The 19,195-nt window shown below is 42.3% G+C and overlaps 1 protein-coding gene across 3 annotated transcripts in view; it reads left to right on the forward strand.

Moving 5' to 3' along the window:
• Positions 1–19,195, forward strand: part of DCAF5 (DDB1 and CUL4 associated factor 5) — a 102,248-nt gene that overhangs the window by 59,802 nt on the left and 23,251 nt on the right. For all 3 annotated transcript variants that reach the window (XM_070417712.1, XM_070417700.1, XM_070417708.1), the window contains exon 7: positions 13,848–13,914. In XM_070417712.1, coding sequence (XP_070273813.1) covers positions 13,848–13,914 — 67 coding nt within the window. The remainder of the gene's footprint in view (positions 1–13,847; positions 13,915–19,195) is intronic.

The raw sequence follows: 19,195 nt of genomic DNA on the forward strand, positions 1-19,195 counted from the left end.
TTTGAATCCTGAGCCCCTCTGAAATTCTGAACATTCATTTCAGAAAAATGTACATGTACACAGTTTTGCATATAATATTGAGTTTATGGAATTTCTTGAAATAGGGGTTTCGGGTATTAGCAATCCTGGATTAAGATTTTACCCATGGATTATATAATCTTTTAGTTCATTTGCTGATGCAGTTTTAGAATTTAAAAAGCTTAAAACGTTTTGGAGTGTATGCAGGTCTGCTTGATGTGGTCTGGTTTATAATTATTCAGCTGAAAAGGAACACTAGGCACCTGATTTCTTCTTAGGAACAAACGGAATTGATAAGATCTGGTGATACAACATGACAGTTCTCTCATTTATGGTTCCTGGCCAGAAGCCTGGGCTTTACTAAAAAATCCCTGGTAGATATTAATGGCGGGAACAGAGTATAACCTTTCCTGCTCTACTTTCCCCATCCTCCTTAGAGAGTTTACTTTCAGTAGCTCTTCCCTTTTTTCGGGTGTCTTAAAAAAAGGAAAATAAGCAGGATACAAAATTAACCCCAAGAAATCTGAAGCATTTCTATACACCAATAGTGAACTTTCAGAAAGAGAGATTATAAAAACAATCCCATTTACCATCGCACCAAAAAAATTAATATACCTAGGAATAAACTTAACTAAAGAGGTAAAAGACCTCTACTCAGAAAACTACAGGACGTTGAAAAAAGAGATAGAGGAAGACATAAAGAGATGGAAGAACATACCATGTTCTTGGATTGGTAGAATCAACATCATTAAAATGTCCATACTACCCAAAGCAATCTATAAATTCAACGCACTTCCCATTAAAATACCAATGGCCTTCTTCAAAGATCTAGAACGAACTCTCCAAAAATTCATCTGGAATAAAAAAAGACCCCGAATAGCTGCAGCAATCCTGAGAAAGAACAAAGTAGGTGGGATCTCAAAGCCAGATATCAAGCTGTATTACAAAGCCACTGTTCTCAAAACTGCCTGGTACTGGCACAAGAACAGACATATAGATCAGTGGAATAGAATAGAGAGTCCAGAAATTAGCCCGGACCAATATGCTCAATTAATTTTTGACAGAGGAGGCAAGAATATACAATGGAGCCAAGATAGTCTCTTCAATAAATGGTGTTGGGAAAATTGGACAGATATATGCAAGAAAATGAAACTAGACCACCAACTTACACCATACACAAGAATAAACTCAAAATGGATAAAGGACTTAAATGTACGACAGGAAACCATAAAAATTCTAGAAGAATACAAAGGCAACAAAATCTCAGACATATGCCAAAGCAATTTCTTCACTGATACAGCTCCTAGGGCAGCTGAAACTAAAGAGAAAATGAACAAATCGGACTACATCAAAATAAAAAGCTTCTGCACAGCAAAAGAAACCATCAACAAAACAACAAGAAAACCCACTGCGTGGGAAAACATATTTGCCAACGTCATATCTGATAAGGGCCTAATCTCCAAAATTTATAGGGAACTCATACAACTTAACAAAAAGAAGATAAACAATCCAATCAAAAAATGGGCAAAGGATCTAAACAGACACCTTTCAAAAGAGGACATTCAGAAAGCCAAGAGACATATGAAAACATGCTCAAAGTCACTAATCATCCGAGAGATGCAAATCAAAACAACAATGAGGTACCATCTCACACCCGTCAGAATGGCCATCATCAACAAATCAACAAACGACAAGTGCTGGAGAGGATGTGGAGAAAAAGGAACACTTGTGCACTGCTGGTGGGAATGCAGACTGGTGCAGCCACTATGGAAGACAGTATGGAGTTTCCTCAAAAAATTGGAAATGGAACTCCCATTTGACCCTGTGATCCCACTTCTAGGAATATATCCCAAGAAACCAGAAACACCAGTCAGAAAGGATATATGCACCCCTATGTTCATAGCAGCACAATTCACCATAGCTAAGATCTGGAAACAGCCTAAGTGCCCATCAGTAGATGAATGGATTAGAAAACTTTGGTACATCTACACGATGGAATACTATGCTGCTGTAAAAAAGAAGGAACTCTTACCATTTGCAACAGCATGGATGGAACTGGAGAGCATTATGCTAAGTGAAACAAGCCAGTCAATGAAGGAAAAATACCACATGATCTCACTCATTCATGGATAATAAAGACCATTACAAACTTTTGAACAATAATAGATACAGAGGCAGAGCTGCCTCAAACTGATTGTCAAACTGCAGTGGGAAGGCCAGGGAGAGTTGGGGGACAGGAGGGAGGGGAGTAAGAGATCAACCTAAGGACTTATATGCATCCACATAAGCATAACTAATTGACATAAGACACTGGGGGGTAAGGGAGGGCAGGGGATTGTCAAGGGCAGGGGAAAAAAAAGGACACATATAATACCTTTTGTAATACTTTTAGCAAACAAAATAAAAAAAAATTTAAAAAATAAAGTTTAAATAAATAAATAAATAAATAAATTGCTGCCTAAAAAAAAAAAAAGGAAAATAATATTCCTTCCTCTGAATGGTGAAACCCGTGCTTGAATGAAAAGTATAAATACTCATACGAAGACTGAAAGGAGTGATACCATCTCCCCACTTCCCAGGCCCCACATATAAAAACTGAGGCCCACAGAGGAGATATTGCTGAAGGCCTTTTGGTTGACAGCCCCTCATCTTGCCCAGGTTTCCAAAAGAGTTTTGCCAAATAAAGATTCATTTTTAAGTAATGCAGGCTACCTTGTTACAAGCAGCTGTTGGAGATTTAGAACATTTTCAAAATTTTTTCCCTTACTGATTTTTTGACTATTATTGTCTGTCTTTATGGAGCATTTCGTTATTAATAGAATTTTTCCTACTCAGAACCCATACAGCTCAGCTATTTTAATAAATCAAATAATTCCAGGAGCCTAATGGAACTGAAATGGCAAATGATCCAAAGAAGCAAGAATCATGTAACTTCATATGCAAAAATAGTGTTAATCTTATGGGTATACATATTTGTGTGCTTTTATTGGGAGCCAGTGGAATTCTATTTTTTCCAACCGCAAAATACAATAAATCTATGGCTTTGGCCATTTCCAAAGAAAAATTTCCCTGATTATTTTGGATGGTGTTTGTGGCAGGCACTGGGTATAAATGATATGATTAAAGGCATATTGGCAAACCTTTTTCTGGAAATAGTCTTCTAGAGAGCACATCACGAAATTGTTCAATCATACCCCCCCCCCCCCCTTCTGACAAAAGGTCAGGGAGAAATAAGAGCTTGATTTAAATGTTAAATTGCAATTTCTCTGCTGTTACTGATCTGAGCTAGAGAGCCATCTGGTTTCTCTATCGTAGTCAGTACTATTAATTAGAAAAGCATGTCATATATTGGAGAATAATTAATCAGTTACTATGGAAGGAGCCTTGGAGAGAACTGAGTAAGTTGATCAGTACTCAGTGAATAGTAACTGATTGCTATGTTTCCTTTTCCATCAACAGATGTTGGAGAATATCAAATGCTGTGCAAACACATACACACATACTTATGCATACACATATACTGAGAGAGAGAGAGGGAGAGAGAGAGAAACATTGAAGGGCCTGTTAAGACGTATTCTGTGTTATTATTAGATAGACTAGAGGCCTGGTGCACAAAAATTTGTGCACTCGGGGGGGGGGGGGTCCCTCAGCCCGGCCTGTGCCCTCTTGCAGTCTGGGACCCCTCGGGAGATAACGACCTGCTGGCTTAGGCCTGCTCCCGGGTAGCAGAGGGCAGGCATAATCCCTAGGTGCAGCCCCTGGTCGGGCTCAGAGCAGGGCCAATTGGGGGGTTGGGGCACCGCCCCCTGTCACACTCAAGGCAGGGTCGATGGGGAGGTTGCAGCGCCACCCCCTGTCACGCACAGAGCAGGGCCAATCAGGGGGTTGGGGAGCTCCCTCCTGTCACGCACAGAGTAGGGCCGATAGGGGAGTTGGGGCACCGCCCCATCATGCACAGAGCAGGGCGGATCAGGGGGTTGGGGCGCTGCCCTCTATCACCCACAGAGCAGGGCCGATCAGGGGGTAGAGGAGCTCCCCCCGTCACTCACAGAGTAGGGCCGATAGGGGAGTTGGGGCACCGCCCCCTGTCACACACAGAGCAGGGCGGATCAGGGGGTTGGGGCGCCGCCACTCTCACACTCAGGGCAGGGCCGATCAGGAGGTTATGGCTCTACCCTGTCATACACAGAGCAGGGCCCATGGGGGGAGAGGGGGGTTGGGGCGCCGCCCCCTGTCTCACACAGAGCTGCAGGGCGATCAGGGGGTTGGGGAGCTCCCCCCTATCAGGCACAGAGCAGGGCTGATCAGTGGGTTGGGGCGCTTTCCCCTGTCACGAACAGAGCAGGGCGGATAGGGAGGTTGTGGCCCCGGCCCCTGTCACTCACAGAGCCGCAGGGCGATCAGGGGGTTTGGGCGCTGCCCCCTGTCACGCTGATCCCGGTGCCGGGAGGCCTCACGGCTCTGCTGATCCCGGTGCTGGGAGGCATATTACCCTTTTACTATATAGGATAGAGGCCTGGTGCATGGGTAGGGGCTGGCTGGTTTGCCCAGAAGGGTGTCCTGGATCAGGGTGGGGGTCCCCACTGGGGTGTCTGGCCAGTCTGGGTGAGGGGCTGAGGGCTGTTTTCAGGCTGGTGGGTGACTGAAGCTCCCAACCGCTCCTTTTTTTCTTTTTTTTTTAAATTCTGGGCCAAGGCCTCGGCTGCTGAAAGCAGGTATCTGGTTTGTTTTGGTTCTATAATCGAAACACGGTATCATCTCCAGCTCTGAGATCCCGGCCGGCTGAAAGCTGGTTTCTGGGGTTTTGTTTAGTTTCTATATTTGTTACAATATTTCAAACTGCCAGCTCAGAGGCCGGCAAGGCAGGCGGGAAACGTTGGAGTCCTCCTTCACTGAAGCAAGCAAGCCTCATGTTCGCTTCCAGCTGCCTGGCTGCCGGCCACCATCTTGGCTGGCAGTTAATTTGCATATCGCCCTGATTAGCCAATGGGAAGGTAGCGGTCGTACGCTCATTACCATGTTTCTCTTTTATTAGATAGGATGGCCTGTTCCTCCTGCCTTCTAAAACTTTTCCCTCTTTTTTTTAAATCCTCATCCAAAGATATCTTTAGAGAGTGGAAGAGAGAGAGAGAAACATTGATGTGAGAAAGAAACATCTATTGGTTGCCTCCCATACACACTCCTACCTGAGATGGAACCTGCAACCTAGGTATGTGCCCTGATGGTGAATTGAACCTGCAACCTTTTGGCATACTGTACAACAGTCCAACCAACTGAGCCTCCAGGCTAGGGCACTTTTTCCTCTTTTTAATGTGGATTTTGGGTGGGGGTGGGAAGGATTATATATCCATATTTCTAAACTCAATTAGAATAAAACTGGCTAATACATACTTTTTCCCAGTAAGCTTCTATTTAGTAAGCAGTTTTGCTATGGCTACGTTTAGATCCTTTTTTGAACCTTCAAGTTGTTAAAAATTTCTTGTGACTTCAGTGACTCCACAAAAGTGGTCTATATATTTAGAGGCATGGGCTTCTCTGGGTATTCATCTATTAAAGGTCTTTCTTAAGAGCATATGTAATTCAAGACTGCTAAGAGCTGAAGAAAGGGCCGGAGTTCCTGGAGAGTGCTGGACATTACAGCAGTCTACGGGAGGATAGGGAGCATTACATGAGTGACTGTTTTCTATGATTAGTGGATTGACAGAGGACATGTGGGCAAATGAGACAGTGACAGAGCTTAATACGGCAAACTTTTCTTTTTATGGTGGTGGTTCCTTCTTGAAATTAATTGAGAGGAGCAGTTGTTTCTCTGCCTCTGTGCTTGAACAAGTTAACACACTAAAACTGTGATATAATGGACTAATTTGGGTGAGAGGGTGTTAAAGCTAAAAGTCCATTGTAGGTTTTCCAAATGCATATGTTAAAAATTTGACAAATGAGTTAGTTTAGCCCTAGCTGGTTTGGCTCAGTGGATAGAGCATTGGCCTGTGGACTGAGGGGTCCCAAGTTCAATTCTGGTCAAGGGCACGTGCCAGGTTTGCGGGCTCGGTCCCCAGTGGGGGGCGTACAGGAGGCAGCTGATCAATGATTCTCTCTCATCATTGATGTGTCTATATCTCTCTCTCCCATCCTCTCTGTAATCAGTTCTATATAATAAAAGCCTAATGTGCTAAGTGTCCGGTTGGCGGTTCAACCAATCAAAGCATAATATGGTAATGATATGCTAAGGCCTCTCAACTGCTCGTTATGATGTGCACTGACTACCAGGGGCAGACGCTCCGACCAGTAGGTTAGCTTGCTGCTGGGGTCCTGCTGATCGAGTCTGAGCGAGACGGGCTGAACCACACCCTGGAGCCCTCCCGAGGTCTTTCCCTGCTGGCCAACCTCTTGCGTCCCTCCCCAGCCTTGATCATGCACTGGTGGGGTCCCTTGGCCTTGCCTGTGCCCTCTCGCAATCTGGGACCCTTCAGGGAATGTTGGAGAGCCAGTTTCGGCCCTATCCTGCAGGCCAGGCTGAGGGACCCCACTGGTGCATGAATTCATGCACCAGGCCTCTAGTAAAAATAGTTTTTAAAAAGTTTACCTGTTTTTACTTATGTAGACATGTTTGTGTAATTAAAATTAAGTATGTAATTTCACAGAAAAGTTTTCTATATGTATTACTGTAATTTTAAATTTATACTAAATAGGTCTAGTAAATGCATGCATTCACCAGTCACCGCAAGTAAACAAATGCACACAGCTGGGGTGTGGCTTAGCACATATAGTTTGAATTTCTTTTGATAGTGATCGGTGTTGGCACTATTTGGTCTTTGTTTTCTTGCTCCTAACAGCAAATGTTTAAATATTTGTGAGATGGCTGATCAAGACTTGCAGTGCTGTTGGTTTTGCTCAGTAGTTAGAGCATCAGCCCAGGGATTGAAGGGTCTCGGATTTGATTCTGATCAAGGGCATGTACCTGGGTTGTAGGCTTGATCCCTAGCCCAGGGTTGGATGCGTGCAGAAGGCAACCAATCGATGTGTCTCTCTCACATCGATGTTTCTCTCTCTGCTCTGCCTCCCTTCCGCTCTCTCTAATCTAAAAAATCAATGGAAAAAATATCCGCAGGTGAGGATTAACAACAACAAAAAAAGATTTGCAATGCTGTTTGTCCTCTTGAGCACTAACCATTTGCAGGACCGCAGTTGGAGGCTTTAGAAGAGAGGAATCTTTCCAACTGGTCTGATGATGTTAAATGTATCTCTGCACTCAGCCCACTTAAAATAATCTTTATTTCCACAAAGCTTTAAAAAGAAGGAAGGGAAGGAGGGAGGACAAAAGAGTTCTTTTGGTTACCTTATGTTTTAAAATAGCTCAGAACTCTGTCCCCTCTCCTGGAATACTCATCTCCTAGATATCCAATAACTTGCTCCCTCATTTCCTTCAGGGTTCTGCTCAAAATGCCATTTTATCAGAGAGACAGTCTGTGACCACCCTATAGAAAATGGAAACTAACCACCCCAGCACTCCCTATATGCCCTAACCTGCTATTTAATTTTTCTCTATACTACTTACCACCACTGGATACATTATATATCCATGTTCTTTTTTATTTATTTTTCCTCTACCCACTCCACTCACATTATCCTATACAATGAAAGGCTAATATGCAAATTGACTGAACAATGGAATGACTGGTCACTATGACGCACACTGACCACCAGGGAGCAGCTCCTGCGTTGAGCGTCTGCTCCCTGGTGGTCAGTGCGCTCCCACAGGGGGAGCGCCACTCAGCCAGAAGCTGGGCTCATGGCTGGCGAGCTTAGCGGTGGTGGCGGGAGCCTCTCCCACCTCTGTGGCAGTGCTAAGAATGTCTTCCTGCTAGCTTAGGCTCGCTCCCCAGGCCTAAGCCAGCAGTTGGACATTCCCCAGGGCTCCCGGACTGCAAGATGGCACAGGCCGGGCTGAGGGAACCCCCCTACCCAAGTGCACAAATTTTGTGCTCCGGGCCTCTAGTATATGTATATAATTCTTTCCCTCTTCCCAACCAATAAAATGTAGGTTAAGCTTCATGAGGGTAGGGGCAGGGTCTTTTTTTTTTTTTTTAAAGCCTGTATTTCTTTTCCTGGAACAGTGTCCAATCTATAGTTGACATTTAATAAATATGTGTGCAGCGGTTCTCAACCTGTGGGTCTCGACCCCTGAAAATACATCCTGCATATCAGATATTTACATTATGATTCATAGCAGTAGCAAATTACAGTTATGAAGTAGCAACGAAAATAATTTTATGGTTGGGGGTCACCACAACATGAGAAACTGTATTAAAGGGTCACAGCATTAGGAAGATTGAGAACCACTGAATGAATAGAGGGCTGGACTCATTTTTATTTCAGTCTCACAGTCAGCAGTGTCCTAGGCAGCCAACTTTGAATGCTGGAAAGGGCCCAGCAGATAACCGTGAAATGCCATAAATGAATTCCTTGGGAGAGGTTTGTGATTCCAGTGTGTATGAACACTTAAATCGTCTGACTAGACAGCAGTGGGTCAAGACACTCTCCTTGGAAATCATCCCGAGCTGTTCCCTTGTGGTGGTTCCAAGAGGAAGAGAGGGTCAGGAGTTGCCCTTATTTATCCCTGAGAGGAAGCCTGGACATTGTATGCATTTTCTACGTATTTTAGGAGCCGTCATATTAACCCCAACAGGCCTTAACTCTGTGGGAGTTTTCTTCCTTATAAGGCAGTCTTCTGAGTCAGCGTTCCCTCTGGGAGTCAGTCCCCTTTTACCTTTTCATGGCTTTCCCTAGTGAATAGCTGAATAGGAAAGCGCTGGTTCTTCACAATGAAATAGTAAAACCTCTGAAAAGCCCACCCTTTGCTCACTCTTGTTTAATGTTTATTTTTATTTGTTTAGTTTGGGGAGACAGAGTAGTAGGAATTCTATATGAAGTTTTATGGCCTCTTTGAAATATAGAGCATGAAATGATGAGATGTTGAATAATAAATGTTATATATATACAAGATAGGCAAAAGTAGGTTTACAGTTGTAAGTATGCGAAACAGTTAATTCTTTTTTTAAAAATGTGTTTTTATTAATTTCGGAGAGGGTGAGAGATAGAAACATCAGTAATAAGAGAATTATTGATCAGCTGCCTCCTGCATGCCCCATAGTGGGGATTGAGCCTGCAACCCAGGCATATGCCCTAACCAGAAATCGAGCCATGACTTCCTGGTTCATAGGTCTGTGTTCAACCACTGAGCCACACTGGCTGAGCCACAGAGTTTATTCTTGTATTTATTAATTATTGTAGTACTTTATATGAACTGTAAACCTACTTTTGCCCCTATTAGTGGACAGTTCTTTTGTGTTCTGTTTTTCCCTCGCCCTGCCTATGTGTCTTAATTTAGGTTCAAGTTTCAGGTGCAAGTAGTTTATTTGGAAATGCAGGAAATAGTAGAAGAAAGGAGAAGTGAGATAGGGAAAGAAAGGGTGATTTAGTGAGCCAACTACAACTGCAGGCAATTGGAGTTGATCTTGAGGGGAAAGGGTAACAGCCGTGGGCAAACTGGCCTGTTTGAAATGAATAAAACTAAAAAAAAAAAAAAAGACCGTACCCTTTTATGTAATGATGTTTACTTTGAATTTATATTAGTTCAAACAAACACTCCATCCATGCTTTTGTTCCGGCCCTCCAGTCCAGTTTGAGAACCTATTGTGGCCCTCGAGTCAAAAAGTTTGCCCACCCCTGGTATAGAAAATGCACTTCAGAGTTATTCCACCTGAGGATAAGGCAGTTGGGATATTGGTTGAATATTCAGTCATTGGTTGAGCCTGCTCCCAAGGAATGTTCATTCCCTAGAGCAGTCTGGCTGCAGCCTCCTAGGCTTTGGAGAAACCTTGGTAAAGGGATGTGGATACTGCCTGTTGGAGATCCAGTGGAGTATACAGAGCAGTAAGGCCTGAGAGAGATGAGCATCAAGGAGTGACCTATGCCATACTTTCTGTTCCTGTTAAAACAGTAATCTACCTGGGCACCATTCCTTTATCTTTGTTCCTTCTGTTCCCTCTTTTTACCCACATCTTTACCTGAGCTGGCTCAGTGCTCATCTATCTTGCCTTGCCTCTTTTGTGAATCACCAGTCACATGTTTTCTCTAGTGATTTCTACTTCATGGCATGGTACTTATGTGCCTACATGTAAATTTTCTACTTGATTTAAGCTCCTTGGGAACCCAGGTATTACCTTTTATATCTTTGTAAGCACCAAAGATATATAAGTGCTTGGTTAGTTAGAACGAATCTTTCCTCCCAACTAGTAGGTGGTTTTGCTGAGAGGAACACCCTTGAGCTTCTGAATTCCAACTTTCTAACTTCAACTAGTGTAGTGTCATAAACTGCAGGGAACTAATGGATGGACCCTGAAGTCAGAGCAATGAGGAAATATTTTTTAAGTATTCAGTTTTGTAGTATTAAGTACATTTACATTGTTGGATGACGATCACTACCATCCATCTCCAGATGTTTTTCATCTTGCAAAACTGAAACTCTGTACTCATAAACACCAACTCCCCTCCCTCCACCCCTACCCCTTGGCAACCACCATTCTACTTTCTGCCTCTATGAATTTGACTGACTACTCTAGGAATCTCATAAGTGGACTCATACAGTATTTGTCTTTTTATGACTTTTATTTCACTTAGCATAATGTTTAAGGTTCATCCATGTTGTAGCATGTGGCCGAATTTCCTTCCCTTTTAAGGCTGAAAAATATTCCATTTTATGTATAGACCACATTTTGTTTATCCATTCATCTGTTGGGCACTTGCGTTGCTTCCACCTTTTGGCTATTGTGCATAATGCTACTATGAACATAGGTGTAAAACTATCTCTTAGAGATCCTTCATTCAATTCTTTCAGATATATACCCAGAAGTATAATTAATGGATCTATGGTAATTTTATTTTTAATTATTTGAGGAACTGTTTTGTTTTGTTTGTTTGTTTTTGATAGTAGTCATCCTTATGAGTGTGAGTTGGTACCTTATTGTGGTTTTAATATGCATTTCCCTAATGATTGGTGATGTTGAGCATCTTTTCATGTGCTTGTTGGCCATTTGTAAATGGCCATTATATACTTCTTTTTAAATGTCTATTCAAGTCCTTTGCCCATTTTTAAAATCAAGTGGTTTGTTTTTTTGTTGTTAAGGAAACTTTTTAAAATTTCTTTATTGGTTAAGGTATTACAAATGTGTCCTCATCCCCCCATGGAAACTTTGGATTGGTCTTTGAGTTTCCTTGCCTTGAGCATATTTATGTAGTGATTTGTCAAGTAACCATGGATTGGCAGCTTAGGGACTTTCAGTTCTGGTCTGTCTTCTATCATTCTTTCACAGAGTAATCATAGAATCTTAAAATTAAATTGAGCCTCAGAGATCTTAGTCTGTTCTGGCTACTATAACAAAATACCACAGACTGGGTGGATTATAAACAATAGTAATTTCTTTATCACAGTTCTGGAGGCTGAAAGTCCAGGATCAGGATGCCAGCTTTGTTGGGTTCTGGTGAAGGTCCTCTCCCAGGTTGCAGACTGCTGACTTCTCCCAGTATCCTCACATGGTAGAAGGGGCTAGGAAGCTATGTTGGGTCTCCTTTATAAGAGCGCTAATCATGACCTAATCACATCTCAAAGGTCTCACCTAATACCATTATATTGCATATTAAGATTTCATCATGTGAATTTGGAGGGGGATACATTCAGACCATAGAACAAAGTGACCATACAAGGAAACTGAACCCATTTCTTTTCCTACTGTGCTCTGTGCTCTGTGGATAGCATTTTCGTCATCTTTAAACATGCCTTTCTTTGTCTCCTTTCTCATGTTCCTACAAATATTTTGAAAACTGGTAAATTGATTTTTCAAGTGTTGAGTAAAGTATTTGCGTTAGGCATGAAGTTGTATATATATTGGACTTAGACTTTTTAAAATTGTTCAGTGTTATTTTTAAGAAATTTTCTTTATAAAACTATAGGCCTTTTTCTCCCTAGGGAAATAAGGAGATGAGGCCAAGAGGCAGTTTGTAATGCTGACCTCAACTTAAAGTAGAACACTTTTGTTAATCTTTGAAAATAAATAAGCTCCCAGAATTGCTCATTGGTTGCTGTTAGTGCTTTTCTGAGTCCTAATTAGAATACATCTAGCTAGTGTATATTATTCCACAGTGGGCCCACCATTTTTGAGATTAAACTGTTTGAAGCTGCCACATAAAAGGGGATTGCATATGCCCCTGGCACTAACTTGTGGCTGGGTTGGCAATGACTTCCTGCTGAAAGATGTCAGCTGACAACAGGGAAGTTCAGGATGCTTGGCCTTGCATAAAAGCTTCTAAATTTTTTTCTGCATTTAAACATTTTTAAAATTGTGGTAAAATATACATAACATAAGACTTACCATTATAACCATTTTAAGTGTAGAGTTCTGTGGCATTAAGTGCATTTACACATGCACAGAATTGTACACTAATGCCACAGAACTGTACACTATCCATCTCAGTATTTTTTCTTCTTTCCAAACTTAAAGTCCATACCCATTAAACATAGCTTCCCATTCCTCCCTTGGCAACTACCATTCTTTCTGTCTCTGAATTTAACTAGGTACCTCGTATAAGTTGAATCATACAATATTTGCTTTTCTGTGTGGCTTCTTTAGCATGTCTTCAAGATTCATCCATGTTGTAGCATGTGTCAGAATTTCTCTCCTTTTTAAAAAATATATTTTATTGAATTTTTACAGAGAGAAAAGGAAAGGATAGAGAGTTAGAAGCATCGATGAGAGAGAAACATCGATCAGCTGCCTCCTGCACACCCCCCACTGGGAATGTGCCCGCAACCAAGGTACATGTCCTTGACCGGAATCGAACCCGGGACTCTTCAGTCCGCAGGCCGACGCTCTCTCCGCTGAGCCAAACCGGTCAGGGCATCTCCTTTTTTGAGGTTGAATAATATACCATTGTATGTATATATCACATTTTTATCTATCCATTCATCTGTTGATGGGCATTAGGGTTGTTTCCACTTTTTGGCTATTGTAAGCATTCTTCTGTGAACATTGGTGTACAGATATCTCAAGTCTCTGCTTTCATTTACACACACACACACACACATCTAGGAGTGAAATTGCTGGGTCATATGATAGTTATATGTTTAACTTTTTGAGGAACTGCCATACTATGTTCCACAGTAGTTTGCACCATTATATGTTTCCACCAGCAGTGCACAAGGGTTCCAATTTCTCTACATCCTCGCCAACATTTGTTTTCTGTTGTTTGTTTTTTGGTAATAGCCATCCTAATGGGTGTGAAGCAGTATCTCATTGTGGTATTGATAGTTATTTCCCTAATGATTAGTGATCATGTGTTTATTGTCCATTTGTATATTTTTCATTGTAGAAATGTCTGGTCAAGACCATTGCCCATTTTGAATCAGGTTGGTTGGTTGTTGCTGAGTTTTAGCCAAAGAGCCATTTGATTTGCAAATACTTTTAAGAGGGTGTTTGCTGTGTGACATCTTTTGAATATATCTTCATTTGTTTTGTTTATTTTCAAAGAGTCTTTCTGTATTTAGGAAGATAAATATAGATATATACTAGAGGTCTGATGCATGAAATTCGTGCAAGGGGTTTGGCTCCCACCACCACGGCCCCCGCCCGCTGCAGCAGCTGCGGGCCTCTGCCTCGGCGCCCACCCACCACCACTTCATCCAGAAGGACGTCTGGTCTAATTATCATATTACACTTTTATTATTATAGATTATCAGTCAATTGATATATACAAATACTTTTTTGTCCCAACAGTATATCCTTTCAGGCTCTGATGACTTCAACCTGTACATGTGGAGAATTCCTGCAGATCCAGAAGCAGGTGAGTATGTCCCTAGTATAAACCTGCTGCTGATGTTGGTTCTACTGACTTTTGGCATGCTGTGCCCTGAAAGGGCAGATCTGTAGCTATAGAGGAAAGTATTTCTCTCTCTCTTTTTTTTTTTTTTTTTTTTGGTATTTCTCTTTTAACATAATAAAAGTTTATCAGAAAAGTGACCAAAGGAAATTATAAAATAAAAATTAGAAGCCAGATTTAACTATAACCTTCATACATATCTGACATAATGATGCTCAAATCTTTTTCCTCCTAAGAACTTTTCTTTAGACTTCATAGACCTCCTTTATGTCCTTGTCTCTCTCCTATTTGACAAAGCATGATAGAATATTTTTATCTTGTTTTTACATGCTTTTCCTTTATTATCCATCTGCATGTTCATGCTTATTACTCTACAAATAGTTGTTAAGGCCTCTTTTTTTCCTTTGGCTTCCCTGGTGATGTTAACTAAAATGAAATTTTCTTTGTTGACTGACAAGTACATTCCCTGGGGTTTGGCTGATGCCAGACATCAAAGAAATTAGGAGGAATATTTCTGCATTTGTTCTAGATGTATTCTGAAAAAAAACAAACAAACTGCAGCTTTCCATAAATTGGGATCTAGGCCAGATGAGGTTTCAAATAGCATGAATCATTCTTCATTCTTGATAATAGTGACCTTACATGTGCAGTTACCTATTACACTGTTTGCTTCCTACTGGTAGAAAGTTTATATATTTTTTTATTCTCAGGACAGCTTAATGTAGCCATCCGTTCTGGGTTATACATGGCATCAAACTGGAAAATGGCCATTAGGAAAATTATAGAGGACTATGCCCAGTGTATATTGCACAGTGTATCTAGTGCTTAATTTAGGGAAGTTATTGGCTTGCCTGTTGCTGAATTAACAAACATTTGCCTTTCAAAACTTGTTGAGGACCACCTTTGGTATAACTCTTGTTGCTGTGGTCTAGTTACTAAACATATTGCAAAAGGCCTATTTCCCCTTCTGGAATTTGGAAAGCATGAGTAAAGCAGCTTACCTTTGAAACAGAACCAGAAGGGACAGCATCATCTATCTGAACCAAAAACAGTATTCCTGGCCCCATATGTTCTAAATTGATTAGCTGATGAATACGCTTTGGGCTTAATTGTATCTTTTATTAGGTCTTGAAAACTTTTAATTATTAAGTCAATATGTCAAAATAGAAAGTGGATAATCCTCTTTCCCCAGGATGTTCTCTGGAATCTTTTTCATGTTTGTATAAACAGAGAAAGGGGAAAGAATTAGCAATAGTCTATATTATAAAAGGCCTGTAGTCCTAACACCGTAATGACCAAAGACCAGTGCAGGTGGGCGGGGCTGCGCGATTTCACGTGCTGGGCTTCTAGTATTGCAGTATTTTCCTCTCCCTGTTGATTTCTCTTCTGACTTAGGATATGGCCCACTGTTGGGCTAACTTTGTGAGTAGATGACTATGTAATCTCTGGGTTGGTGGAAACCTGATAGCTGATTTAGGATTCCAATATTAAAACTGGAAAATGGGTACCTAGACTCTCCAAGGATTGTATAGGCACAGCTGGTTTAAAGGAATTAGGTTGAAATTTAGGGGATAAAGTGTAAATATTATTTAAAGGAAGAAAAAGGAATGATGTAATATTTTTATTTTAAAAAGAACATGTTAGACTTCAGATTCCACATACCGGCGACCTTCTGGTGCACAGGTAGGATGATACTCCAACCAACTGAGCCACACTGGCCAGGGCACCATAACAGTCTTATGGTTCTTTTATACTCAATGTCCAGTAAACAGTAAAAAATTATGAGGCAAGAAAATGTGGCTACTAATCAAGAGAGGAAAAAAAATATAAGCCAACCCACAATTTTATGCAGATATTTAAATTAACTGACAGTGACTTTAAATATTATAGATATGATAAAGAAAATAGGAGAAAAGATGGACAAAATGGATGAAAAGATGGAGAATTTCAACAAAATTGGAATCTATTTAGGAAAATAATCTTATAGATATTCTAAAACTGAAATGTCTAAAATTAAGAATTTATTGGATGGGTTTAACCTCCAGAGGACAGGTTCGGTGAATAGAAGACAGATCAATAAAAGATAACTGCTCCCACCCTCCAAAAAAAGATAACCAAACCATAGGACAATGAGAAAAGAGAATGGAAAGAGCAGAACAGAGAGCATTAGAAACAAGTGGAACACCGATGATCTGATATATATGAAGTTGATGTTCCAGAAGGATAAAGAAAATGAGCAGAAACAATGTATGAAGATATACTAGCTAAAAAAATTTTTCAAAACAAATGAAATATACCAATTTTTAGATTCAAGAAACTCAGTAATGACAGTAGGATAAATACAACACACCTAGGCACATCGTAAGTCCAACTATTGAAAGCAAAAGATAATGAGAAGCCCAAAAGCAGCCTGAGAAAATGTCTAAATCAGTAATAAATAAATAAAGTGCTTAGAGAATGAAAGCCAACTGACCAGAATTCTATTTGTAGGGAAAATAATCGTCCAAAAATGTCAGTAAAACAGACATTTTAAAAAATTATAGAATTTTAATATAATGACTTAGAAGCCCTTAATGAATTAGTTCATCTAAATACTGAACATCAACAACAACTTAACATTACAAAAGGAAAGGCAATTAGACATGAGCCTCTGGATGAAAGAACAATACTACCCATGGTCTTGCAAAATAAAACCACCCAAATCTGAACAGACCTCAGGATCCACCTTTTAATTTGCAGAAAGTAAAATAGAGGTCAGAGGAGTATATTGTACTGTATTGTGAGGATACAACCCACAAAATCCAAACTGTCAGAAATTCTCAGACCCATGTTCTTCAACAAATACATTTTAATGGGAAAAGAAGGATGAATAGGAAGAAACCTATTGTTAAGAAACATAAGAGACTTAAAAACAAAAAAACCACAGGCAAAATTAAAGTATTTAGGAATGCACACCTGGATAAATAAAATTATTTTTAAATGCAGAGAAGTGATTAATATAGAAGTCAGGATAATGGTTACATTATTATCCATTATTACTTAACAAGAGGCCTGGTGCACGAAATTTGTGCACAAGGTGCGGAGGGGGGAGTGTCCCTCAGCCCAGCCTGCACCCTCTCCAATCTGGGATCCTCTCACAATCCAGGACTGCTGGCTCCCAACCGCTCGCCTGTCTGCCTGCCTGATTGCCCCTAACCACTCCCCTGCCAGCCTGATCGATGCCTAATTGCTCCCCTGCCAGCCCAATTGCCCCTAACTGCCCTCCCCTGCTGGCCTGGTTGCCCATAACTGTCCTACCCTGCAGGCCTGGTCACCCCCAACTGCCCTCCTCTGCTAGCCTGGTCACCCTTAACTGCCCTCCCTTGCCAGCCTGGTCGCCCCTAACTGCCCTCTCCTACAAGCCTGGTCCCCCCAACTGCCCTGCCCTGCAGGCCTGGTCCCCCCCAACTGCCCTCCCCTACCGACCCAATTGCCCCTAACTACCCTCCCCTGCCGGCCTGGTCACCCCTAACTGCCCTCCCTTGCCAGCCTGGTCCCCCCAACTGCCCTCCCCTGCTGGCCTGATCGCCCACAACTGCCCTCCCCTGCCGGCCATCTTGTGGCGGCCATCTTGTGTCCACATGGAGGCGGTCATCTTGTGTGTTGGGGTGATGGTCAATTTGCATATTGCCTCTTTATTATATAGGACTAGAGGCCCAGTGCACAAAAATTTGTGCACGCAGGGGTGTCCCTCAGCTTGGCCTGTGCCCTCTCACAGTCTGGGACCCCTCGGGGGATGTCCACCTGCTGGCTTAGTCCCACTTCCCAGGGGATGGGCCTAAGCTGGCAGTCAGACATCCCTCTGGCAGCCCAGAAGCCCTCGGGGGATGTCCACTTGCCAGCGGGGACCAGGCCTAAGCTGCAGTTGGACATCCTAAGTGCTGATGAGGAGGCGGGAGAGGCTCCTGCCATCACTGCTGTGCTGGCAGCCATCAGCCTGGCTGGTGGCTGAGCAGAGCTCCCCCTGTGAGAGCGCACTGACCACCAGGGGCAGCTCCTGCAGTGAGCATCTGCCCCCTAGTGGTCAGTGTGTGTCATAGTGACCAGTCATTCCCAGTCGTTCTGCGGTTAGGGTCAGTTTGCATATTACCCTTTTATTATATGCCTGGTGCATGGGTGGGGGCTGGCTGGTTTGCCCTGAAGGGTGTCCTGGATCAGGGTGAGGTCCCGCTGGCCAGCCTGGGTGAGGGGCTGAGGGCCGTTTTCAGACTGGCCACACCCCCGTCAGGGTGGGGGTCCCCGCTGGAGTGCCTGGCCAGCCTGGGTAAGGAGCTGAGGGCCATTTTCAGGTTGGCCACACCCCCTTCAGGGAGGGGGGACCTGCTGGTGTGCCTGGCCAGTCTGGGTGAGTGGCTGATGGCTGTTTGCAGGCTCTCCACGGCCCCCAGCCACCCAAGCTCCCAGTGGAGGCTGGCTGGAAGCAGGTATCTGGGATTTATTTAGCTTCTATAATTGAAACTTTGTTGCCTTTAGCGGAGGCCACAGCCAGCCAGGGCAGGCGGGAAGCTTGGCTTCCTCCATCGCCGGGGCAATCAAGCCTCCTGCTTGCTCCAAATCCGTGGCTGCCGGCCGCCATCTTGGTTGGGTTAGTTTGCATATAGTTGCTCTGATTGGCTGGTGGGGTTGGCTTGGGCGTAGCAAAGGTATGGTCAATTTGCATGTTTTTCTTTGCTTAGATTAGATTAGATTAGATTAGATAGGATGGGGGAATGAAGGGGTTGTAATTGCAATGAGGCATGTAGGGGCCTCTGAATGAATAGCCAGAAAAATTCCATTTCTTGACCTGGGTGTTGGTTATAAGGGTATTCGCCTTATGAAACTTCATTAAGCTATACTTTTTATATTTGTTTCCATATCTTCTTAAAAATTCCTCATTGAAAAAAATAAGTAAATAGCCATGGTCAAAGAATAAATCACAATAGGAATAAAATTTTCTTAATAAAAATAAAAACTTGGCCAAAACCGGTTTGGCTCAGTGGATGGAGCGTCGGTCTGTGGACTGAAGGGTCCCGGGTTCGATTCTGGTCAAGGGCATGTACCTGGGTTGCAGGTGCATCCCCAGTGGGAGATGTGCAGGAGGCAGCTGATCGATGTTTCTCTCTCATCGATGTTTCTAACTCTCTATCTCTCTCTATTCCTCTCTGTAAAAAATCAATAAAATATTTTTTAAAAATAAAATAAATAAAAATAAAAACTTGAAAGGTGT

This window comes from Myotis yumanensis, unplaced genomic scaffold (assembly GCF_028538775.1).
Source record: "Myotis yumanensis isolate MYYU_CA2020_CCGP unplaced genomic scaffold, mMyoYum1.0.hap1 SCAF_1, whole genome shotgun sequence".
Classification (NCBI taxonomy): Eukaryota; Metazoa; Chordata; class Mammalia; order Chiroptera; family Vespertilionidae; genus Myotis; species Myotis yumanensis.